Source organism: Martes martes, assembly GCF_963455335.1.
Source record: "Martes martes genome assembly, chromosome: X".
Classification (NCBI taxonomy): domain Eukaryota; kingdom Metazoa; phylum Chordata; class Mammalia; order Carnivora; family Mustelidae; genus Martes; species Martes martes.
This window is the reverse complement of record NC_137897.1, coordinates 102,213,847-102,240,629: the sequence shown is the minus strand read 5'-3', so window position 1 is coordinate 102,240,629 and position 26,783 is coordinate 102,213,847. Positions and strand designations below refer to the sequence as shown.

The following is a 26,783-nucleotide window of genomic DNA, read 5'->3' as shown; positions in this document are numbered from 1 at the left end:
GTAATATCAGTACACTACTGATTCCCCAGGCTCTTATCTATATCCCCAAAATCTCCCCTGAGTTAAGACCAAGATATCCAAATAGATCCACTCGGTGTTCCTCATGCACTTCAAACTAAGTGTCCAAAACTGTACTGCTCCTCTTCCTGTGATGTCTCTGTCAACAAGTATCACCACATGCTCACCAAAACAAAAAAAAACTGTGAAATTATCTCTGACACCTCCTTACTCCCACACTTCTCTACACCCAGTCAATCGAATCCTGTTGACTTTATCAACTAAATTATTCTCAACTCTGTCCCACTTTCTGTATCCCCACTATAATGTTCAAATTCAGGCTTCATTGCCTCTAACTTAGATTACTACAAAAACCCTTTAATCAGCTTCCCTATCTCTAAGTCAGTGTTTCTCAAAGTGTAGTACCCAGATTAGCAGCATCAATATTTCCTGCAAACTGGTTCAAAATGCAAATTCTCAGGTCCTACTCCAGACCTACTGAATCAGAATCTGGTGATGGGGCCTCTGGTGAAGGGTCCCAGCCAGCCATCTGCATTTTAAAAAGCCCTCCAGGTAATTAGGTTGTATGTTAATGTCTTAAGAACCACTGCTCCAGGCTTATCCCCTTAGATTAATGACTTTCCACCTTAGGTGAACACTACAATCACCTGAGGAGTTTAAAAAAATACTGTCAACCTAGGTCCTACCCCCAGAAGTTCTGAGTTCATTGGTCTAAAAGGTAGACACGGAGCTATGAAATTTCCCCAGGTGATTCCAATTGTGCATGGAAGCCTGAGAACCACGGTCTCAGATCCAGTCTCTACAAAGCCAAAGTGATCTAAAATACAAATCTGACTTGATTAAAATCTTTCAATAGCTCAAGTAAAAAGAAAAAAGCCGAAGCACCTCAGCATAGCATTCAATATCTTTTATAACCTAATTAACCCTTAGCCATTAACATGAGAAAAGCACTATAGTATAGATGTTTAAAATGTTGGTTTGAAGCCAAATGGGCTGAGTGGAAATCCCACTGCTGTGAAACCTTGGGCAGGCTAGGGCTTCAGGATCTACCTCATCAGGTAACGATGAGGATTAAGTAAGTGAATATATGTAAGTCTCACTAAGATGGTTTCTGATATACAGTAAAGCATTCAATGGACATGAGTTACTATTATTCAAGATGCCACCACATACAGGGAGCCTATCCCAAACTTCCAAATTAGACTAAAATTCCCTCCCATAGGTCCTTGAGTTTATCATTTACCAAGCTGTGTTAGTTATCTGTTTGTACACCTGCAGTACACCTGTATCTACTAAAATGGTGCCTGGTAGACAATAAACGGTTGTTAAACTGAACTGACAGCAGCAGAGAAACCATACGGAAATGTCATATTTTAGCCGCAAATTTCCTTTTTGTAGGATGCTCACCAGGGATTACATAATACATTTATGATACTTGACTTCCTACAAACATAACAGCAGAAACTTTTCAAAGGCAAAGTGTAAACAACAGCACAATACTAAACTGAAACTGAGTACCGGATTTTCTATTACAAGGTTTCCGTCTTGTCTGAAACAGGCAAATGTAGGATATGTTAAGTCCCTTCTATCAGTAATCCTACATGGTGCTATCAATAAAATTATTGTGCAGTCTCAAGCATTCAAACTGGAATAAAAATATGAAGGATCAATATGTATCAGCAGATTGCCAAGGAGATAGCTTTTCTCCCTAGAAATTACTCTGAGAGGCTATTAAAAATATACATAATGATTGGGGAAGGTATGTGCTATGGTTGATTGCTGTGAAATGTGTAAGCCCTGATGATTCACACACCTGTACCTCTGGGGCAAATAATACATTATATGCTAATAAAAATAATATTAAAAAATAAAAAAATTTAATATACATAATGATTCTTCTATCTTCAAAAGTATACATAGCAACTAAGAATAAGGACTGGATGTCTGAGACATCAAAGAAAATTAAAAATGCAAACCAAGTCTACAGTGTGCATACCTTTAAAATTCCATCCAAAGTACCCTTGTAGAGGTCCACATGTCCCACGATTGCTCTCTGGTTCATCATGCGAGTTCGAACCACATCAACTGGATTGGAAGCTAGAGCCCCAGCCAACCCACATGTAAAGCTGGAACTAAAGGGGAAAACTTTAAGATAGACTGCCTCACTTCCAACCATGACTAAACAGAAATTAAGCCAAACATAAATGCATAAATGTACAAGTCAGACTCATCAGATAAAACCTGGCACTTGCCCTTTCATTACAATCTAAAAAGAAATATTTTCTAAAGAAACATCACTCAAGCTGTGAATTGTATAAGACTGATAAATCACAGACCTGTACCCCTGAAACAAATAATATATTATATGTTATATATTAAAAAAGAAGAGAGAAACATCATTCAAAAGTTATCCCCATAGGATGCCTGGCTGGCTCAGTCAAGTAGATTATGCAACTCTTGATCTCCAGGCAGTAAGTTTGAGCCCCATATTTACTTAAAATCTTAAAAGAAAATCTTAAAAAAAAAAAAAGTTAGGGGCACCCGGGTGGCTCAACTGGTTGAGCTTCTGACTCTTGGTTTTGGCTCAGGTCATGATCTTCATGGGCTGTGGAATCAAGCCCCTGGGCTCCATGCACCTGCAGGGAGTCTGCTTGGTGATTCTCTCCATCTGCCCCTCCTATCACTCACTCACTCATTCACTCTCTTTCTCTAGAATGAATAGATAAATCTTTTTTTAAAAAAGTTATCCTTGGGGGCACCTGGGTGGCTCAATGGGTTAAAACCTCTGCCTTCAGCTCAGGTCATGATCTCGGCATCCTGGGATCAAGCCCCACATCGGGCTCTCTGCTCAGCAGGGGGCCTGCTTCCCCCTCCCCCTCTGCCTGCCTCTCCTGCCTACTTGTGATCTCTCTGTCAAACAAATAAATAAAATCTTAAAAAAAAAAGTTTAAAAAAAAGTTATCCTTGGGGCACCTGGGTGGCTCAGTGGGTTAAAGCCTCTGCCTTCAGCTCAGGTCATGATCCCAGGGTTCTGGGATTGAGCCCCGCATCAGGCTCTCTGCTCTGCGGGGAGCCTGCTTCCCCCTCTCTCTCTGCCTGCCTCTCTGCCTACTTGTGATCTCTGTCTGTCAAATAAATAAATAAAATCTTTAAAAAAAAAAGTTATCCTCTTCACTTTTTAATCCAAAACTCAGCCTTTTTGGGGGGGGGCAATTTTAAGTCTAGCAAGATCCCTAAGCAGAAAGTACCACACATCATCTATTAGTTATATAAAGTTTTCATACCATAGCATCATACACCAAATGCATTTGAGCAGTAAAGTGTCACAAAAGTTGTAAGATGAAGAGAATGTAGGATGAGATTAGCAACAGTTTTCAGCCCAAAACTGTGGTTTTGTTTCACTGGCCCTATAAATTTTCACTTTTTTCTGATTCTCATTGAGAAAAATTTGCTTTCTGATCCAAAATTAACCAAAGCAAACAACAGATAAGTTTAGATATAGAGACTATATATGAACAAACGCAAATCCTATAGACATCTGATAGGTTGTTGTAATAGACACTGCTACCAAGTACCAAAGAACCCATAGCATCTGGGATCCCTATACAAGTACTGGAAGACTTTCAAGTTCTGGTGATAAGAAAGACAGGGGTATTTAGACCATCTGTACCCATTATTGATTCTATATAAGGACTTCAGTGAAAGATTCTTTTTGTGCTCAAAATAATGGAAATACGGAATAAGTACAACACATCACACTTACACAAAGTGAGTTAAAATTGTGTCTCCCATCACCCCTGACAAGATTAAGTGCTTCTTTGTAATATCATAGACTGGTAGCTCTACGCCCACAACGATGGCAGCCCGCTGAGCAGTTGGGACGACACCCTGCAAAACATAAGTGATATTACACACTAAAGAAATATACTAGAAGTGACATAAGTCTAAAAGTGAACAAAATAGGTTGGAAGTTGCAAAGTGACATAAAAATCCAAATCTCAAGTACAGAGATCATCATTTCAAATTAATGGCTAATAGTGTAACACTTATAAATCCCAATTCACTTATTGTACTAAAAATAAAATCACTGGGGCACCTGGGTGGCTCAGTCGTTAAGCATCTGCCTTCGGCTCAGGTCATGGTCCCAGGGTGCTGGGATCGAGCCCTGTATTGGGCTCTCTGCTCCACAGGAAGCCTGCTTCTCCCTCTCCCACTCCCCCTGCTTGTGTTCCCTCTCTCACTATGTCTCTCTCTGTCAAACAAATAAAATCTTTAAAATAATAAAATAAAATCATTGATATGACACCCAAAGCACAAGTAACAAAAGAAATGAAAATAAACTGGACTTCATCACAATTAAACACTTTTGTGACTCAAAGGTATCACCAAGAAAGTGAAAAGACAGCCCGCACAATGGGAGAAAATATTTGCAAGTCATAGATCTGATAAGGAACTAGCAGACAGAATGTATAAAGAACTCTTACAACACAACAATAAAAAGACAAACAACCCAATTTTAAAAAGGGCAAAATATCTAAATAGACATGTCCCCAAAGAAGATACACAAATGGACAATAAGCATAAGAAAAGATGTTCAACATCATCAATCATGAGAAAAGGCAAATCAAAATCACAATAACATACTACTACACACCAGTAGGATGGCTATAATAGTAATAATTTAAAAAGGTACTGGTAAAAAAAAAAGTACTGGTGAGGATGTGGAGAAACTGAAACCCTTATACACTGCTGGTGGGAATGTAACATGGGGGCAGCCACTGTGCAAAATACTTTGAGAATTCCTCAAGGAGTTAAATACAGAATTACTATATGACTCAGCAGTTTCACACCAATTATTATTCAGCCATAAAAAAGAAACAAAGTACTGATAAATGCTAAAACACAGGTGAAACTTGAAAACAGTATGCTAAATGAAAGAAGCCAATCACAAATGCCATATATTTTATGATTCTACATATATGAAATGTCAGAAATGGCGAATCTAGAGAAACAGAAAGTAGATTAGTGGTTGTCCAGGGCTGGGAGGGTTGGGGGACATGGAAGTGATTATTGATGAATATGGGGTTTCTTTTAGTGGTGATGAAAATGTTCTAAACTTACACATTGGTGATGGTTGCACAAGTCTGTGAATAAACTAAAAACCATTAAATTACACACTTCAAGGGGCACCTTGCTAGCTTAGTTGAATGTCCAATTGGATTTCAGCTCAGGTCATGATCTCAGGGCCATGAAATCAAGCCCTGTGTCTGGCTTCCTGCTCAGTGAAGAGTCTGTTTAGGATTCTCTCTCCCTCTCCCTCTCCCTCCCCCTGCTCATGTGCTCACACACTCTTGCTTGCTCTCTTGCAGGTACGTTCACCTTGCTCTCCAAAATAAATAAATAAATCTTTAAAAATTAAATACTTCAAGATAGTGAATTTTATGGTATGCAAATTATCTCAATAAAGATGTTATTTAAAAAAATAAGACCATGAACCAAAAGTCAGTGGCAAGAGGAGAGCTTCCAAGTTTAATTTATAGAATTTTAGGATGTGCAGAAAAGACACACCAGGATGACAGCAAAGGTATAATGCTGCCAGGGAGAACGGAAGGCAAAGGGGTACTTCCTTACAAGTCCTCCTGTGGATGCTATCAGCATTTCACTCACTAGCAGAATACCCCTATCACAAGTCATGTTACAACACAGGGCTCCTAGAACACTAAAAGTCACATTTTTAAAGAATATTAATGACACAAGAAAATGCTATTAACATTAAAGAAGGCAAGACATATAGTATTATTCTAACTTTGAGGACAAGGATATATGCACAAAGACCAAATTTTTATGAAGGATTAGAAGGAAATACACCAAAATATTTTTCTTTATCTGGAATTAGGGTAACAGATAAGTTAATATTTGTTTTTAGGCCTTTCTTATAGTATTCACAATGAATGCTTTATTTTTATAAATGTTTAAATGTTATTTAAAATTGAAAATATCGGGGCGCCTGGATGGCTCAGTGGGTTAAGCCGCTGCCTTCGGCTCAGGTTGTGATCTCAGGGTCCTGGGATCGAGTCCCGCATTGGGCTCTCTGCTCAGTGGGGAGCCTGCTTCCCTCTCTCTCTCTCTTTGCCTGCCTCTCTGCCTACTTGTGATCTCTCTCTCTCTGTCAAATAAATAAATAAATAAATCGTTAAAAATAAATAAATAAATAAAATAAAATTGAAAATAACACACCACAGAGACAACTGCTTTCTTGGATACCTGTTATATTAAAGTGCTCAATCCTCTATAAATTGCCAAACTCAATTTACAAAATGGAAGTGATATAGTGATACAGCTATGCTATCGCCAGGAGACGTATGATTCTGCTGATCGGGCTGGCTGGCCCAACAGTGCCTTTCTCTCTGGCCCTTCCACCTGTTCAACTGTGTCAGAAGATGATCTTCACAGAAGACAACCTTGCTGAATAATTAAGGCCCCAAACAGGAGCCCATGGGCCAAATTCAGGCCACAGACATGTTGTGTGTGACCTACATAGTACTTCTAGAAGGCTAAATTAGCTGTCAACATATAAAAAACAGGATACTTCACACAGGAATGAAGATTTCCAGCTTCTCTTGAAAGCCCAGAAAATTTGGCCACACTGGATTCCCATCGTGCAGGACAGCTATAAACATGGCAGGGGATCTCCAGTTCACCAGAGTTACCATCACTCTCTACAGTCTCTCCGACTCTGATATAAGTGCCAGTTACACTTTGTTACTGCATTTGTGCTGTTATTTCTTTTTTTTTATGTTATGTTAGTCACCATACAGTACATCCTTAGTTTTTGATGTAGTGTTCCATGATTCACTGTTTGTGCCCAGTGCCCCATGCAACATGTGCCCTCCTTAATACCCATCACTGGGCTCACCCATCCCACCACCCCCCTCTCCTCTGAAACCCTGTTTGTTTGCTGTAGTTCATAGTCTCTCATGGTTTGTCTTCCCCTTTGATTCCCTCCCTTCATTTTTCACTTCCTTCTTCTAATGTCCTCCATGCTCTTATGTTCCACATATAAGTGAAACCATATGATAACTGTCTTTCTCTGCTTAACTTATTTCACTCAGCATAATCTCCTCCAGTTCCATCCATGTCAATGCAAATGGTGGGTATTCATCCTTCCTGATGGCTGAGTAATATTCCATTGTATATATGGACCACATCTTCTTTATCCATTTGTCTGTTGAAGAGCATCTCGGCTCCTTCCACATCTTGGCTATTGTGGACATTGCTGCTATGAACATTGGGGTACATGTGGCCCTTCTTTTTTTTTCAAAGATTTTATTTATTTGGTAGACAGAGATCACAAGTAGGCAGAGAGGCAGGCAGAGAGAGAGGAGGAAGCAGGCTCCCTGCTGAGCAGAGAGCCCGATGTGGGGCTCAATCCCAGGACCCTGGGATCATGACTTGAGCCAAAGGCAGAGGCTTTAACCCATTGAGCCACCCAGGCACCCCAACATGTGGCCCTTCTTTTCACTACATCTGTATCTTTGGGGTAAATACCCAGTAGTGCAATTGCTTGGTCATATGGTGGCTCTATTTTTGTGCTATTATTTCTTACAATGGAGTTGGAAAATAAAATGTTTCCAGTACCCACCCATGTGAAAATCAAAACAGAAAAATAAAACACTAATAAAGAAGACCATGTGTTTGGCAAACCTATTTCCTTATTGAAATGAAAAAAATATTCCTGTATTTTAATATGCAAATACTACGTGTCTGTGTCAAAAGAACACATAATACAATGTACTTCATTTCTTTATCTTATGTGCCTGGATGAGGTAAGCAGCCTAGATCATAAAAGTAGCTATGCTCCATTCCTCAAAATATTAAACACGGAATTACCATATGATCCAGCAATCCCACTTCTGGGCATATACACAAAAGAACTGAAATCAGAGTCTTGAAGAGATATTTGCATACCCATATTCAGAGTAGCATAATTCACAGGAGGCAAGATACAGAAACAACCAACTTGCCCATTAACAGATGAATGGATAAATAAAATGTGGCATATAGATACAATGGAAGATTATTCAGCCTTAAAAAAGGAAGGATATTCTGATACATGTGACAATAAGAATGAAACTGGAGGACATTACAGTAAGTAAAATAAGTCAGTAACAAAAACACAAATACTATATGATTCCACTTACATGAGGTACCCAGAAAAGCCAAATTCATAAAGATAGATAGAAGGATGGTCGCCAGGGGCTAGGGGTAGGGGGAAAGGGGCAGTAGTTGTTTAATGGGTATGGAGTTCAAATTTTACAAGATGAAAAGAGTTCCAGAGACTGGCTGACCAACAATGTAAATGTACTTAACACTGCTGAGCAGTATACTTAAAAATGGTTAAGACGGTAAGTTTTATGTTACATGTATTTTACCACAATTAAAATTTTTAATTAAAAACAAAGTAGCTATATTCCCCTGACAAAATATCCCTGTTGTATTTATTGCTGTTTGTCTTTCCCTTAGCATTAGTTTGTGAAAAATTTCTAGTTAGGTCCATTTTCTGGTTTTTTAAATTAGACTAATCAAGAAAGTGCACCCTGTTATCAAAAAGAAACCTCACAGATCATTAATGGATGCTAAGAGCATTAGGTGAAACGTTATTAAATAATAGGATATATGCATGTTGCTAGAATGTCATCATACAGATTATCCACTAATTACAAAAAGGAAAAACTTATCTTTTATGATGGTAACATCTGGTGGACATTATCTTACCAAGTAATCAAATTCAGCATCATTAATTGTGGGACAACCTAACATGTGCTTCTTGCTGTGATAAAATATGAAATATAGAGTGTCACCTATGAAGTTTTCTTACCAAAATGTTTAACATGAATCTAATCAAGCCAACAGACCAAACTTCTAGTTTGCAGGAAATACAGGGGAAATATTCTGTAAAGAAACTTGGCCTGGTCTCATCAATAAGGGAAATTTGAATATAAACTGGGTGTTAGGTATTAGGGACTTGTTAATTTTCTTAGGTGTGATAATGATATTATTGTTATTATGTATTACCATGTAGGAAAATGTCCTTATTCTTAGGAGATACATAATGAACTATTTAGTAGAGTACCATGATGTGGGCAACTTCCTTTCAAATAGTTTAGCAAACTACCCCCCAACACACACAAATGTGTGTGTTTACTGTGTATACACACACAGGTAAAGCAAATATAGTCAGACTGTAACAGTCATTCAATCTGGGTATGTTCTGTTCTTTCAACTCTTCTATATCTGAAAATTTGTATAGGAAGTTGGGGGAAAATAAAAAAGAAGAAAAAAAACAAAGCTTTCTTCTTTAACAGCCTATTAATGGATTTCCCATTCTACTTCCCTCTGCATATTCTACTAGGACTCTTACTTAGTATTACAATACTAGATGATTAAAATAAGATAAAAAGTTATAGGAACAACAATAAAAAAGGAGTAGAGATAAAAGACTAGAAGATAATATGACAAAATGTTAACAGTAATTATCTCTAGCTAGTAAGACTACTCGATTTTTTTCTCTTTTATAGACCTCAAAATTTTACAGTACAATTTTTATTTTATAAGGTTAAAAAAAGTTGTTTTGGGTAAGCAGAGACTATCATAAACATATACTGCTGTGTTAGTACGAAACTAGCAAAATATATATTGAAGAACTAAATTCACTGTGAATTTGAACAAACCAAAGGACTACCTCAAATAATATAATAACCTTCTCTCACACAACCCCCAAACATTAAGCAAAAATAAAGACAACTGGTAAGTTTTGGTCCTTTCATTGGTGATAAGAGGTTTCCTACCTTATCTTCTGGGTTAAACAGTGTAAGATGACAATTCATAATTTTATTGCTTTATATAAAAAGTATTCTTTGCAAAGTATAGGAAATGGGCATAAAACAATACCAGGAAAAGAGTACTCACCCTCCACAGACCCCTGGTACCTTCTTGTTGGTATATATCGATGAAGCTGCCAATCATGCTGCCTTGGAACAAGCTCCCCTGAGCTTGCATTCGAATCTAAAATAAGAAGATTCTTATTCTCTGTTTTAACAGAGACCAAAATGAGATGTTACACTCATTTAAAATAAAGAAAACAGTATTTGGGAATTATCAGAAATTATGATGCTATTATGCTATTATGATGAAACTAATGACAAACTATATATTTTAAAAATGTAATTTGTGTCAAAATATATTTTATAAAAATTATTGTCATCAGCCTCACATTCCTTATACTAAGTCCATCAATTCTGGAGTTGAAAGAAAATTTGCAGGAAAGAAAGAACAAGTACTCAATGTGGGTAGAAAATAATTCCTTTAAAATGATAATAGTTTATGGGGCGCCTGGGTGGCTCAGTGGGTTAAAGCCTCTGCCTTTGGCTCAGGTCATGATCCCAGAGTCTTGGGATCGAGCCCCGCATCGGGCTCTCTGCTCAGCTGGGAGCCTGCTTCCCCCTCTCTCTCTGCCTGCCTCTCTGCCTACTTGTGATCTCTGTCTATCAAATAAATAAATAAAAATTTAAAAAATATATTAAAAAATGATAATAGTTTAGTAAAAAACTAGAAACAATCTGCATGTCTAAAAGCAAAAACAAAGGACTGGTTGCATAAATTATGATATGTCCATTTAAGGGAATAATATGCAGCCATAAAATTTTATTGTAGAATATCTGTTCATATTGGGAAATGTCAACAATTAACTGCTAAACAGAAAAAGCATGTTGCAGAGCAGTACGCATGGTATGTCATTTTTATTAAAAACATGTAAATTGATGGCATGCTTTGCTGACTCAGTTGGTAGAGCATGAGACTTTTTTTATACATTTTTTTAAGGTTTATTTATTTGAGAGAGAATGTGCCTATGTGCATTAGCAGGGGTAGGGGGAGACGGAGAGAGTGCAAGAATTTCAAGCAGACTTCCTGCTGAGCACAGAGCCTGACATGGGGCTCCATCCCACCACCCTGAGATCATGACCTGAGCATAAATCAAGAGTTGGATGCTTAAATGACTGAGCCACCCAGGCACTCTAAGCATGCAACTCTTTATCTCAGGGTTGTGAGTTCAGCCCCATACTGGGTGTAGAGATTACTTAAAAATAAAATCTTTAGGGACACCTGGGCTGCTCAGTCGGTTAAGCATCTGCCTTTGGCTCAGGTCATGATCCCAGGGTCCTGACATAAAGCCCAACAGGGATCCTATTTCTCCTTCTCCCTATGCTGTTCCCCTGCTTGGGCTCTCTCTCTCTCTCAAATAAATAAATAAAATCTTTAAAAAAATAAAATCTTTTAAAAATATGATATAAACTTAAAAATATGCACATCAAAGAGACTGGATGAACATATACACACCCAAATGCAGACAGTAGTTTAAGTCTGAGTAACAAGACAAGTGGACATTTTCTTCTTTTGTGTTTTTCTCCTGCCTTCCACTTTTTTCTACACTGAACACACATTCTTTATGTAATTATTAATAGCAAAAAGGTTTTAAAATATAATTTCATGCTTACAAGACTTTAAATTGAATTCTATTTGTAAAAGGCATGATCACTGTATTCTGCAAAGCAGCCTTTGAGAGGTGCAAGAAAATAAAGCTAACATTAAAAAGCCCTGAAAGATTTGGTACAATTTCCAACTGACTGCACACATAGAATCATAGTAGTAAGTCACTAAATACTAGTGGCCCAAATGTGGGCCTGATTTTCATGATGTGCAACTCTAGGTTTCAAAAAATGTCTTTGGGAAATCATGAAACAGCATGTTTTTATGTGGAAAGTCAATTGCTACTAATAGTTTTGAAATAAAAACCTAAACTCAATTAAAATGGAAACTACAAATATCCTAAGTAGGAGACTTCGTGAAGGAGGTGATTCCTGAGCAGGACTGGGACTACTGTAAGGTGTGGCACTTTTTTCTGGCACAAAATGTAGGAGGGGCACTCAAAAAACCTCAGTAATCCAGACAAATAATAATACAATATTTCAAAACATGAAAATTTATGCACAAAACCCACAATGAACCAAATATTAAACTGTAGTTAACTAAAGATAGGATCCAAAGGGGTGAGATTCAGGTGAGGTGAGATGAATTATACAAAATATTGGTATTTTATTCATCATGAGTAGTTTGCATTCACTTTAGTTTTTGAAAAATATTGCATAAAAATGTTATTTCTCTTGATTACTGAGTTTTTTGTGTCCCCTTCCATTTTGTATCCAAGGGGAATACCTCACTTGTCTCATCCTAGTCCTGTCCCTGTTCCTGAGCAGACTTGAAGGATAAATTCACGAAGGGGAAAAAGACATTCCAGTCAGAAAGACAGCTACATAAACAAAGGCAAGGAAGTAACACATAATATATCAGAGAAAGAGTTGTCCAAGGATATGTGAGAGGACTGAACAGCTCAACTGTGATCATAGATCCTATATTGGTACTGTCACCATCTAAGTTTGTGATTCTCTCCATCCCCAGCACCCTCAGCCCTACCAAGGTATAGAAAAGGAAAAGGGAGATTATAGCATTGGTCAATGGTAATAATCATACCAGGCAGGTCAGAGGGACAGGAAATTAAAGCAAATCACTTAGGTGATTAAATCGAGGATCCAGAGAGATAAGAAAAGAAGCTTTAGGGAGTTAAGTATTATTGTTCTTCAAAAGGTCAAGTGTAATTTTATTGCAAATGTTGTGGACTTTTAGGATACAATCAATTCTCTTTATAAATACTTGCTCTGTAAATCTAAAGTGATATAAAAATTCTGTAGCTACATTACTCTCAGTTTAACCCAGAAAGATCATTTCATATCTTTTCCCCATCAACCATCACTGGTTTCTTTCATGTGTGCTGTGTTTCAAGTCATTCTCTCGGTTCTTAAAATTCTCTGAATTGCAATAGATCTCTCTTTCATTAACCTAGTCACCTATGGCTTCAAATAAATACAGCACATGTCCTCTTTTCTCACATGCCCGCTAAAATAAATGTCAAAAACTCAGGATCCTCTCAGACATTATAATCATATATTTAGTGCTTTTAATTAATCATAAATTTAAGTAAGTTATTAACTATGTAGAAAATGTGTACCATGAGATAAAATGAGTGCTAATATTATTAAATGTTTCATCTTGTGTTTTGATAAAATCTGAAAGGGGGGCACATATTGCATGGAGCATTGGGTGTTATATGTAAACAACGAATCTTGGAACACTACATCAGAAACTAATGACGGACTGTATGGTGACTAACATAACAACAACATCATCATCATCATCATCATAAAAGAAAAAAATCTGAAAGAAATTGAATTATATTTTTAAAAATCAACACCATTAACCTATGCTATTCTAGTTCTGAATTCAAAATAATCCCAGCACAGACCAAAATATACCATTTTAAAGCCAAATATCACCCTTAATGGAAATACAGATAAGACAAGAAAAGACAGATGCATTACAGACTAAGGTACCTCAATTAGCCATTAAAGTAGGCTCCTCCAAAAGCTATATTTTGATTTATCCCTTTGTCTGGTACCCCAGATTACACCACAGCTCAATATACCATACTAAGATTTGAAATGGGTGGAGAATATGCCTTTCTTTTGTAAAGTGGAGAAAGAACTATTAAAAACAAAAATTCTCATATCAATTTTAGAAGAAGACAAATGGAAGTAAGGGATCTGGAAACTGATTGCCTTAAAATTGCATTGCCCTTGGAAACAATCTTATAAGGGTTTACATACTCTAAAGACCAACGGATTAATGCATATCATAATGAATTGACTACTATTTACTGAGCACCTACTATCTACCAAGTATGATAGGCAGTTTACATATATTATCTCTAATCCTAAACAACCTTATGCAGTAAGTACTTACAAATGAGGAAACCAAGGCTTAAAGCAGTTATTTGCCCAAGGTTTTACAGCAGTGACAGAGTGGAGCCCTAAACCCAAATCTGACTCAAAGTTCATGCTCTTTCCATAACACTTGATATACATCTAATGCTACCAGCCCTTTCTTACCTTTAGTACATCAGTGGGATTGGCTATCGTGGAAGATATCACTCCTGACACTACCCCACAGATCATATTAATTAGAAGAGTTTCATCTGTAAAAAGGAAAAAAAGTTTGTTTGTACCAAGTACCAGTTTTGAAGAACAGAGTACTCATCTATCAGAGGAAAGGAACCCCAAGCAGACAAATGACTGTAAGAAATGAACCACAAAGCTTACGAAACTAAAGAAACTCAAATATTTCTAGATCCCAAGGTGCCTGGGTAGCTCAGCCAGTTAAGCATCTGCCTTCAGCTCAGGTCATGATCCCAGGGTCTGGGGATCAAGCCCCACATCGGGCTCTCTGCTCAGCAGGGAGCCTGCTTCTCCCTCCCTTGCTCCCCCTACTTGGGCTCTCTGTGAAATAAATAAATAAAATCTTTTAAAAATTCTAGATCCCAAATCAGTACTGAAACATAAATCATAATTTTTTTAAAAAGTGTTTCTAAAAGACACTGGAACATGTCCTATTATTCTATATACAGCAACTGCCAGTAACCCACATAAATTCAGAATGTAGTATTTCTTCTTCAATCATTTCAAATACCTAAAGAAAATTCTTTTGTCTTTTTCTGGAGACTCATCAACTCTAAAGACTTAGGAACCAAATGTTAAAAAATAAAAACTTATGTGTTAACAGAAAAAAATTACCTAAATATTAATTTTGACTGGCTTTGATATCTACTAGCTTCTATTTATTTAAAGAAGATTCTGTAGACATATATGAAAAACCAGTCATTTGAAACTAAATCTGCTCAGCCAAAAGAGGAAAAAAAAGAAACCACAGAGCATAATGTTCTAAAATGAAAATTCTATCTTCACCATGCCTCCTTACCATGAAGAGCCTACAAATAGAAACTAGGTAAACCCAAGTGAAGCATCTGTGAAAGGAAATTATTTTAGGAAGCGAACCCTTCAGAATTCTCAAAGAGGCTCCAGAAAAAGTCAATTTAGGACAATAAAGTAATTCAAAAGACACTACGAATCAAAAGTCTCTCCAGCTATCCTCACCTATGCAAAAGCCCTAGGCCCGTGGTAAAATACTATTTAGTATGGTATCAAGCTGGAAAAGCTGCAGCAGCCCATTTAGAGACAGATGAGAATGCTGAATGTGGGTAAGGTGGCCGCAGGTACGACAGAATCTAGAATAGTCTAAAATTCCTCCATCTAATAAAAGCTTATCAAAATGGGCAGCTAGAGAATTTCTTATAGCTAAAGTTCTTTTGTTGATGAGGACAGCATTAATTTTCTGGACAAACTTACCCATGTTCCCTCTGTGATAAGCAGAAGCCTTTTTTTTCTTTGATAGGAAAAGGGAAAAACTTAAAGAGCAGGTTCCTCTAACCCATCTCTCACCTCTGCAAGGATTAATCCCAAATTAATTAGAGCTTGCTTTTCCCTTACAATAACTGTCACCCACCCTCAGGCATCCCATGACGCATGCTTCTCAGTAAGCATGATTTCAATAATCCCTCTGAGTATCACCCCAAAAGAGAATGAGTCTATACTGACCTTCTAAACGTTCTACAAATAATCTCTTCAAGCTTTGGTAAATGCCAATTTTAATGGTGCCATATGATGCCTGTCTTAGTAAGGCAGGGGCAATTCTGCCAAAAAAGAAAGTAAGAAAAAATCAATTATACTCAACATGTACTTGTAGATTATACATAACTAGATAGTTTACTCATTTCCATTACTCACCTCATTCCACCCAACTACATCAGAATATGCATTTTTTTCAAGCACCCATGGAACATTCACCGAGAGAGCACATTTGGATTATAAAACAAACCTCAACAAATTTAAAAGAAGTGAAGTCAAATAGAGTATGTTCTCTGACCATAACGGAATTAAACTAGAAATCAATAAGGAAAATCCTCAAATACTTGGAAATTAAATAACACATTTACAAACAATCCATGGTTCATAAGAACTCCCAAAGGAAATATTAAAAATACATAGAACTAAACAAAAATGAAAATTCGGGGCGCCTGGGTGGCTCAGTGGGTTAAAGCCTCTGCCTTCGGCTCAGGTCATGATCCCAGGGTCCTGGGATCGAGCCTCGCATCGGGCTCTCTGCTCAGCAGGGAGCCTGCTTCCTTCTCTCTCTCTCTCTCTGCCTGCTTCTCTGCCTACTCATGATCTCTGTCTGTCAAATAAATAAATAAAATCTTTTAAAAAATGAAAATTCAACCTATTAAAATATGTAGGATACAGCCAAAGCAGTGCTGAGAGGGAAATTTATGGCACAAAATACTTACATTAGAAACAAGGGAAAGTCTTGGGCAACCTCTGGGGTCCCTTCCCTCTTTAAGAGATTTGTGCTTTGCTGCCCACCAAATAAAAAGAAGAAGAAAAAAGAATAGAGAAGGAGAAAGAGAGAGAAAGAAAGAGTCTCAAATAAATAATCTAAGTCCCTAACTCAAGAAATTAGAAAAAGAAGAGCAAAGTAAACCCAAACCAAGCAGAAGGGGAGGAAATAATAAAGAGCATAAATTAATAAAATTAAAAACAGAAAAAGAGAGAAATATCAATAAAACAAAAAGCTCTTTTGAAAAAATCAATATCGGGAATGAAATGGACAGTACTATAAATTCTGCAGCCATTAAAAGGATAATAAGGTAATGCTATAAACGACTTTATGCTCATAAATTCCAACAACCCAGAAGAAATGGACTAATTCCTCAAAAACTACAAACTACCAAAACTCAAAATGAAATAGATAAAAATACGGGAATCATCAAAAAAGATGAAATAGATAATCTGAAAAGTCTCATAACCATTAAAACATTTTAATTCATAATTCAAAAGTTCCCCCAAAGGAAACCTCCAGGCCCAGATAATTTCACTCAGGAATTCTACCAACCATTTAAAAAATCAACACCAGGGGCTCCTGGGTGGCTCAGTCATTAAGTGTCTGCCTTTGACTCAGGTCATGATCCCAGGGTCCTGGGATCAAGCCCTCCATCAGGCTCCCTGCTCAGCGGGATGCCTGCTTCTCCCTCTCTCTCTCCCACTGCTTGTGTTCCCTCTCTTGCTATCTCTCTATCAAATAAATAAATAAAATCTTTTTTTAAAAAATCAACACCAGTCTTACACAATCTTTTCCAGAAAAAAGAGAGAATGTTTCCCAATTCATTTTATGAGGTTAGTATTACCCTGATACCAAAGCTAGACAAAAAGAATACAAAAACAGAAAAACTATATGCCAGTATCTCTCCGAAATTTGGATGCAAAAATCCTTAACAAAATATTAGCAAACCAAATCTAGCAGTGTAGAAAAAGAAGTATACACCATTATTTACCTCATGGAGATTTTTTTTTAAATTTATTTTGGGGGGGGTTATATGGTATCATTTATTTTTATTAAATTCCTTTTTAATCTAAATTCAAGTAATTAACATATAGTGTATTATTAGTTTCAGAGGTAGAGTTCAGTGATTCATCAGTGTTATATAATAACCAGTACTCAATACATCACGTGCCCTCTTTAATGTTCATCATCCAGGTACCCTATCCCCTCCCCAACTCCCTCACAGAGGTTTTTTAAAAGATTTTCTTTTTATTTGACAGAGATCACAAGTAGGCAGAGAGGCAGGTGGGGCGGGGGAACAGGCTCCCAGCCGAGCAGAGAATCCCCATGCGTGCCTCGATGCTAGGACCCTGAGATCATGACCTGAGCTGAAAGGAGAGGCTTTAACCCACTGAGCTACCCAGGCGCCCACGGAGGTTTTTTTTAAAAATCAGCCTTACTTCCTCACAGTTGTAGATACATCTTTAATCTATCAAGGAGATACCAGAGCCAAGATTTCACCCTATTTAAGTTCTGCTTATAAACTGAAGACATTCTCACTCATACCTCCTTTGAGATTCTCCCAAATTGCAGAACTACACTTTAGTAGTTATAAATAGAAAGACGACAGCAGCTTGGATGGTTCTGATTTTTAAAATGATGACTAAATATGCATATTTCTGACATTATTGCTTGCTATTAGAAAAAAATAATCTCGTGATCATCCATGCTGATTAAAGAACAAGGTGAAACAGTTGATCCATGATTCACTAGCTTCAGGATGTATTACTTGATTTTTTTTCCCTAAGAAAATTCTCTTTTAAAACTAAGTTTAGGGGCGCCTGGGTAGCTCAGTGGGTTAAAGCCTCTGCCTCTGGCTCGGGTCATGATCCCAGGGTCCTGGGATCGAGCCCCGCATCAGGCTCTCTGCTCCGTGGAGAGCCTGCTTTCTCCTCTCTCTCTGCCTGCCTCTCTGCCTACTTGTGATCTCTGTCTGTCAAATAAATAAATAAAATCTTTAAAAAAAAAAGTCTAACACAGGTTAATAATAAAATTGATGTCCATTCTCTGAGCAGTAAACTGGTAACCTGAAGGCAGGAGTGACCTAGGAAATTGGCAGCAGATACATGAGAAAAACCACAAACCTACAGCTAATTAAAAGTTGACAAATAGATGGGTCTCCCTCTCTCTCATTCTGCATTTCATGTTTAACCTGCTGGAATAGTATTTATTTAAAGAGGAAAATTTTAAAAGAACTGAGTATTTGGCAACTCAGGAAGAATATTACAGAAATATATACAGTGAACTGGTGCTGCTATTCACAGTGGCTATCGACGACTCTCAGGAAAACAGGAGAAAGCCAATGCTGCAATGGGATATCCATTTTAAAATGTATCACTTAAAGCCAGATGAACACAAAACCCAAAGCTCAAGACCTATAAGCAAGTGAAATATAAACTGGCATGTCAATATTGAATTACAAATTGGTACGGTGAATATGAAGGGCACACACTATCAGACAGCTGAAATACATGGCTTCTTTAAGAAGTATTTCCCTTCATGAAGGAAAGAATCCACTCTCACCCAGAATACAGAGCCAATACACCTTCTTCTTTATAGATGCGGAACAAGGCATGAAACATTCCCCGGTATTTTATCTCTTTAAAGCGAACATCAATGCTTTGGCCTTGAACTTGAAGTCGCGTTTTGGTCAGGTCCACAGGGAACGTTCCTATAAAGGAACACACTGATTTATAAGTTTTTCCAAAGAGTCACAGTTAAAATTTTGGCCGAATTTAAGTCAACGACAATTTTAAAACATAAGACAAAGTTCTCCTTGTAACAAATGAGGGTATCTCTGCTAGGAGTACCACTGTCAGAAGAGTTGTATGTAGTAAAGTGAAATATACTGTACTGTACCTAGGCAGTAGGACTGACCCACAATAATTGAAACTGTGATATAATAAAGTGCTTTAAGATGATCCTAATATACTATAAATACAAAATAATTTAAACAATGTTTTATTCATCTGTAACATACAATTTGGCATTTGTCTCTTCCTCTGCCCACCATCTCATCTCCCTACTTCTCCTTCATAAAATCTCCCTAAGTTTTCACAACGAAGATAAGAAAAAATGGGACTGCTGTTCCAGGCACCCTTATATACTATTAGAAAGTTTTGTGGGTTTTTTTCTTTTATTTGTTTACAAGAAACAAATAGTTCCTTAATATTATGAAAGATAATGGCAAAGTCCTATTTGGTCTACTCATCTTGGTTCCCAGGTAAGTTGGGACTAATAACAGCACAGTGCTTAGGAAATTTCTTTAGCCAACTTCTTTTAGTAAATCAACATACAGAAGTGGTGATTATGTTGACAAAATATGTTCCGGGGAATATTTCGAAGTCTAGAACTAACAAGGTGATTATGTAGCTCTGGTCACTGATGACCTTGATATCGCACCAACACAGTATTTGTCAAGGAAGTCAACAAAGATTAATGGATTAGAGTGACTTAAGAATAGTTTAAGAGACAGAAAATTTGTAAAATGAGAAAACACAATCTATAGATATTTCAAAATTAAAATCAAATAGCAAAGAATCTAGTTTGATTTTATTAGTCAATTTTCTTCCACAATCTAACAGAGGTTTGAAAAAAGAACTTTGGATACTTACTAAGAAAGTTATAAACAACTTAGCATTAAGGAAAGACCATTAGTACAAAAATATAGCAGAAACCCCTGTATTAACTAACTCCCTTTATCTTTTCATATTACTTAAGTCTAGAGCAAATAAATCATTAAACTATCAAAAAACTTCTTAATTTCAACTTTTCCTAATCTCATTCACCATACCAATTGTAGTACTTTCTCAGAAAATATTACTTGATGGCTTAAAGATGATAGTTTTTAAAACAAATATAATAAGCTTCTTTTCACTTTTTCTCTAGTTTTCACCAAAAATAACTGTCACCATAAGCTACCATCTATACCATAGAAGCAGATTTGTCAGTTTTCACATTCTTACCAAACTCAGCAACAATAGAGGCAAGGCCGCCATATACAAAGGGTTTCCAATTCAGACCAGACATCTCATGGCTTACAGTGGCACTTTTCTGGTGCTAAAAATAAACACAGATCAGAACAAGGCACAAGAGTGAGGAGCATTTGTTAGTGTCTGATCACATTATTTATACCAACAAAATTGACAAATAAAACAGATGTAGAGGAAAAACCCTATCAAGTGGAATGAAACAAAATGAGGAATCCTGTTTTATGTGCTGGATGATCATGAATGTGTTCTTTACTGCCACTCTGTATGGGTAGGCGTGCAATTCCCTCAAAGATCAACTTGCACCCTTCATTCTCTCCAGTTTCTTTAATTTCATCCATGTCCCCACCCAAAGAAGAGTTTTCAGTCCATTCAGCACAACCAACTTAAACATTCAACTAGAGAATTACAAGTGAAGGAACCTGGTGTTCAAACTATATAGGCTAAGGCATCTCATAAAAGCAGTTCATGGTATTCTGTTACCTTGAATAGGTGCAAAGCAAAGCCTGACACCACTCCCCTCTCACGTTCTTAGCCCTCCCAACTCTCCACTAAACGTCAGGGTATTAGCTCATCTAACTACTTCCAGCTATACACAATTTCTCCCCTCAAAGCCCAATCTGACTAAGTACTTTCTCATCTTCCTTCTGGTTCCCAGAGGAATGAAAACAATATGAATGTCTCTCTTCTCTCTGACATTTAACATACACCCATCTAGTAAATTTCCTTTTCCCTGGCCTTTTAAAGCACATACATTCAAATATTGTTTTTCTTTGATGTTCAGACTCCTTAACAATGTATTTCTACTCCCAGCTCCTTTTCCTTCTTCCCCGTCCCACCCCCATTACACCTGTCATCTTCAATCTTTTCATTCTTGTTTTTCCTGCCACTCTCTGCTATTTCTCTCTTGGATTTTTTTTCCTCATAGCTCTGCCCTTTAGATCAGTGGTTTTCAAATTTAAGGTGCACCAAAATGATCTTGAAGGTGAATTAAAACATAGAGTGTTGGGCCTCACCGTCAGATTTTCTGATTAGTGCCCTGGGTTTGGCCTGAGAATATGCAAATTTCCAAATAATGCTGGTGCTTCCACACTTTAAGATCTACTACTGTTTCATGCATCACCTACTAAATCCTGGTCCAGCTGGAAGTAATCTCTTTGAAGATGGACTCAGAGAGTTCTTTTAAATTATTCCTTTTCCAGAACTTCACAGTATGTATGCTACTGAATTTCAAATACATCCTCAAGGGCTTTATGGTCAGGAATAAAGACTCAGAAGTCAGACTGCCTAGGTTCAAATCCTGACACTACTACTTACTAGCTCTGTGACCAAGTCGCTTAACTACTCCATGCCTGTGTTTTCTGAACCATAAAATGGGGATGATAATAAACACTATCTTATAGGGTTGTTGTGAAAATTAAGCAATACATGTAAAATACCTAGAAAAGTACCTGGCACCCAGTGCAAATATTAATTTTTTAAGTTTATTTATTTTTTTTTAGCAATATCTACACCCAACATGGGCTTGAACTCACAGTTCCAAGATCAAGAGTCGCATGTTTTCCAGCCGAGCCAGCCAGGCACCCTCTAGTTCAACTATTAGCTATTATCATTACTACATTTTGAAAAGTACTCAAATTTATATTTTAACAGATATTACTTGCTGCCCACCATCCCCACTGCCCAATCTGAGGTTAGCACCATTGAGTCACAGTCTCTTTTTAGGAAAGACAAGGTTTGCTTTATTTCCACAAAAGGAAAGCTCTGTAAATAAGCACACATGAACAATTTCCCAAAGAGGACAGTAAACACGCAGACAAATATTTTAGTAAGAGGCCACAAAAATAATTATGGACACTTCCTTTAAGCATAGTGTGATCAGCCAGTCCATCTGATATACAGAGTCTGGAATAGGTAGCTTTTTTGGAGGGAAGTTGTTGAAAGAAATTCTAAAAAGCAAAGTAGGACTAGGCACTTCAAATACCAGCTGCAGTCTGAAATGAGTCTTAAGTACTAAATATTATTTCATTAACATTTTCAGTTATGAGCACATTTTATTACAATTGAAGTAAAACATGGCACACATGGTGAGAGGGTAAGCATGGAAAAGCAAGGACCAGAGCATATCCCCTCTCTTAGTCAATGGAGAGGGCATTCCCCAAACCCGACAATTTAGAGATTTACCAAAATAGTCAAGCATTTCAAATGGCTGCTATGCTTCTCTCTGAAAGCTTTCTTTTTACAATTTCTTTCCACTCATCTCATTACAGAGAAAGTCTCCATCAGAACTTTACTACCTGCCGCCCAGACTTTCAATAAGGAGGATGTTCCCAGGGTTCAGGGAACAATAATAAATCAGTTAAAGGCAGGGGGGAGAGCCATAGTAGGGAACAGAATTTTAGATCAGTCAGCCCAGTGGTTCCTTAATGAAGTTTTCACAATTGAGGTGAAATGAAGAAAATAAGAACACATACTGCTTTTTTCTTCAGCCGAATGTGTTTAATTTAAAGGACTATATATTAGGAAATCATGTTCTTCCTCCTGGAGATTTTTTTAAAATCACCTTTCCTGTATGAAATGCAGTTGGAAGTTGATTTTTTAGTATTCTTCTTAGCAAAATAAGACGACCTACCTTAATTTGTGCCTCCTCCCCCACACTTTCACTTAAATGTTATTGGTCCATGAAACCCAAAAGTCTAGAGACCACTGGCCAAATTCAACACTGCTACCACTCCCCCATCTGTCAGTAAAATACCTTTTCTTCCATGTTAGGAAAGAATCTTGTTACGAAAAAGTCCTTTATAGCTTTAATTTGGTCTGTTTTTAGACATTCTTTCCTCATACTGAGCCAAAAGTCTGCTTTGCTCTAGTTTTCACCCATTCGGGGAGATAATATTAAACTATTCTTTTTCCCTATTGGGGTTCTTCAAGTATTTAAAGACAGCAAGACAGCTATCATGTTCTCCTACATCTTATCTTTCCCAGTGTAAACATCCACAATAATTTTCATTATTCACTATATTGTATGTCATTTACTACAGCTGAAAATTGCAGTCACTTCTGCGGAGGCCATATCACACTACTGAAATCACTAAAATGTAAGCTAAAACCTCTAAGTCTTTTACATAAGGCCATATACATGCATGCATGCCATGTTATATCTATTCCACAGCTGTGCAATGTTTTTTGAACCTTCATTTACCCCCTTCTATATCTTAATTTCAGGCACACAGGATGAGGTTTCTCTTCTAGTTGCCCCATGTTATTTTCTCTCTTAACTAGGTAAGATCCCTGAAGGCAAACACCATGTCTCAGAGTACTTTTCATAAGCCTTGCACAGAATTGGGTAAATATTTGGTTGATTCTAGTGAAATGTCCTTTATCCATGTAGGCAGTGTGTATGTAAAAGATTATGTGACAAATTAGAAAGTTAACTTGCTAGACCTGAGCAATGCTACATACTTTGTACACAACATCTTGTTTTTATTCATCCTCAGAGATTCTCTAATTCTCTTCCCTTGCCTTTTTGTAGAGAATTACTTGTGTGAAAGACCCCAAGCATGCTAAAAATGATTTTTACTTCTGGGGGCTATCTCCAGATATGGGTAAAAGGAAAGAAGTCACATCCGCCTTAAAACAGAAATATACTACTTTAAATATTCATCACATAAAGCAGCCAATGAAAAATGTCTTTAAAATGCAAACATGTGTTCTGAAGTCTAAGGAAAATCTGACGGCTTAAAGAGTGAGAAGAATGTCTTACAACACAAGTTACATAGCACTACGCTATTCCAAATATCTGAGCAGATAAATCTGGGGGCTCTTCTCACCTTCTCCTTTAAAAAAGAGTGGGCATTACAGATTCTCAGGCTTGGGAGGTAATAATGGAGAGAGAAGCAAATATTTATCAAAGGCATACTAAATGCCCAAACCTGCAACATGCTATGGGTATAAACATCATGTTAAAAAAATAAACCTATGTTCTAACATGGGACAATATCTATCATTCGACTTATCTTTCCTGGATAATCAAGGACATTGGGGTGGGGATAAAGTTGTACGAAATATAGTACTTGCCTTTCAAGAGCTTATAGTCTGGCAGAAGAAATCAAAGTAGTTCATTAGAGAAAAATTAAGTACTAAATTATATAGTACAAACTACAAGAGCAGGAGTATGGAAAAAGGAGACAATCAGCATGCGCCTGAATAATCTGAAAGGCTTCTGGAGGTGAGGCTTAAAATGGGCCTTCCCAGAGTGCAGGTAGAATCAGGTATAGGTGTAGATAAGGGAGGGTGGAGGAGGAAAACAGGATGAACAGAGACACAAATATGGAAAAAGCACAGCATTTTGAGGCAGGCATCAGCATAGTTTGCTCCGAGAAGGAAGAGGGGAACCTAACGGGAACAGAGAATTCCCTTAACAGATTGAAACAATTACCAGACAAGAAGTATGGTAAGGAAAAGGTTACACTGAAAAGCTTAAAACCAAAATGGTGAGAGGGATACTGTAAGTTTTTGAACAGGGACGGGACATGAGGATATCCACATTTTAGTTAGGCTATTAGGGCTGCAGCAAGCAGTGGATTACAAATGAGAGAGGCAAGGAAACTTGCTTAGGATGGTATGAAGTAAAGCAGACAAAGTAAAAGCAGACAACATGTTTGTTGGCAATAAGGTTAGAGATAAACTTCTAAAATGAAAACAGGAACTTGATGATGTAGAGAATGAAGACAAGAGTTCAAAATAACTCCAAGCATACCTAGCCTGGAAAAACCAAGAAAACACCAACAGAGAACTACAAACGTCCCGGCTGTTACCTTGTCTGAGAATCTAATTCATGCTGGTAATGGCTGTCATCCCCATTAGTTAGCTGAACTGCATTTTAATAGATGCCTTCAATGCCTTGACCTAAAGGAGTGGCAGGGGGTAGAAACTGAAGGGGAGCATCTTTTAACAGCATCCCTCACACTAACACAATGGAGGTGTTTGCTTACTCCGCTTATAATCACGGCCGCCGTTGCAAACTTCACCCTTAGAAAAATTAGGATTATTCCAGGAAAGATACCCATTCACCCTCTGGGTAGCAGGATCTTGCCAGTTCCTCGGCTGTCAGAGCGAGTTCGTGGAGAGAAGGGAGGCGCCTGAAGAAGGCGGCCTCCCAAGGGGGTCGAGGAAGCAGGGTTCAATCGAAGAAGTAAAACCACCGATGCCAGAAGAGTGAAAGACAGGGAAGGGACTCAGCTGAGGGGAGAGAGAGATCAAAGGACCGTTAAGCCCCTCCCAGGCCGGGAACCAGGCCAGCCCGGCCCCGCGCGGCCTGGCGCGGCCCAGCCCCGCTCCCCAGCCTGGAAGTCCAGGAGCTCCCCCTCACCTGCTCGGGCTCATCGGACGACTGGGAAGCCGAGGCTCCCACAGTCGGAAACGCCACCGCAATGCCAACCCGGAAGCATTGAGACCAACGGAAGTAACCAAGTCGTCGCCCCGGCAACGGTGGCACAGGCATTCCAACACCACCTCCTCAAAGCCTAAAAAAGAAGGCGCGAAATGAGAGGTGGGAACGACAGGGGTCTTAATGGGGAAGTCGAGCCGGCTTCGGGTACAAAGACACAGAAACGGCAACCTTTTGGGAGGTGTAGGGAGAGAGAACTAAGGCGTGAGAATTTGGCAGCTTCTGCAGCTCACATACTCGCCAGTCGGGGGCAGAGATGTTGCCTGGTTACCTTGTCACCACCCACCACGCGCGTACGAGGGCTAGGAAAGGGGCGGGGGTTAAGAAGCTAGCCGCCAGCCAACCTAAGAGTGACGCGAAGGGCGGGGCAAATGTTGTGAATGGATGGAGCGGGGCGCCTGCGCGCAAAGTACGAAAAAGGAGGGAAAGTGAGGGGGCGGGGCAGAGGACTTAAAAGTAGGGAAAGGAGTGAACGGTATTTAATGAGGTGCTCGAAGGCGGAAAGAAAATCAAGATCAAGTAAATAAACCGTGGCAGCGAATGGGCGCCAGGTATTTGGGCCTGAGAAATCAGACTCAGGCCCTGTACTCAAAGCACACGGGGGAAGAAAAGACAGGTTGGAAACGGAGACCATAAAAACTTAGAGATCACGAATCTGAAGAGTAGAAAAGCTAACGGGGGAGTCCAAATAAATCGATACCTCACAATCAGCCAAAAAATGACGAGCAAGCCCGACGTCCGTTTTCTGGCTCCAGCACCTGGGGACCGGAAGGAATGTTTGCAAAGCACCCTGGGTAATTCTGTTGACCAATGGGCTACACGTGATTTTTAAGCCGCTCACGCGAGAATATGAAATAACACAGTGCGCGTGTTGAGTATAAGTA

The 26,783-nt window shown here is 38.2% G+C and overlaps 1 protein-coding gene across 2 annotated transcripts in view; it reads right to left on the bottom strand.

The window, feature by feature from the left end:
* Positions 1-25,975, bottom strand: part of SLC25A14 (solute carrier family 25 member 14) — a 30,328-nt gene extending 4,353 nt beyond the window's left edge. The window contains exons 1-8 of one of the 2 annotated variants that reach the window (XM_080795350.1): positions 25,822-25,975; positions 20,427-20,520; positions 18,985-19,132; positions 15,621-15,715; positions 14,079-14,164; positions 9,988-10,083; positions 3,782-3,906; positions 2,015-2,150 (exon numbers count right to left, since the gene is read on the bottom strand). In XM_080795350.1, the coding sequence (XP_080651476.1) occupies positions 2,015-2,150; positions 3,782-3,906; positions 9,988-10,083; positions 14,079-14,164; positions 15,621-15,715; positions 18,985-19,132; positions 20,427-20,520; positions 25,822-25,953 (912 nt within the window). In that variant the 5' untranslated portion in view covers positions 25,954-25,975. Of the gene's footprint in view, positions 1-2,014; positions 2,151-3,781; positions 3,907-9,987; positions 10,084-14,078; positions 14,165-15,620; positions 15,716-18,984; positions 19,133-20,426; positions 20,521-25,444; positions 25,692-25,821 lie in introns of those variants that run through there. The other variant, XM_080795351.1, reaches the window with a different exon arrangement.
* Positions 25,976-26,783: the final 808 nt, after the last annotated feature.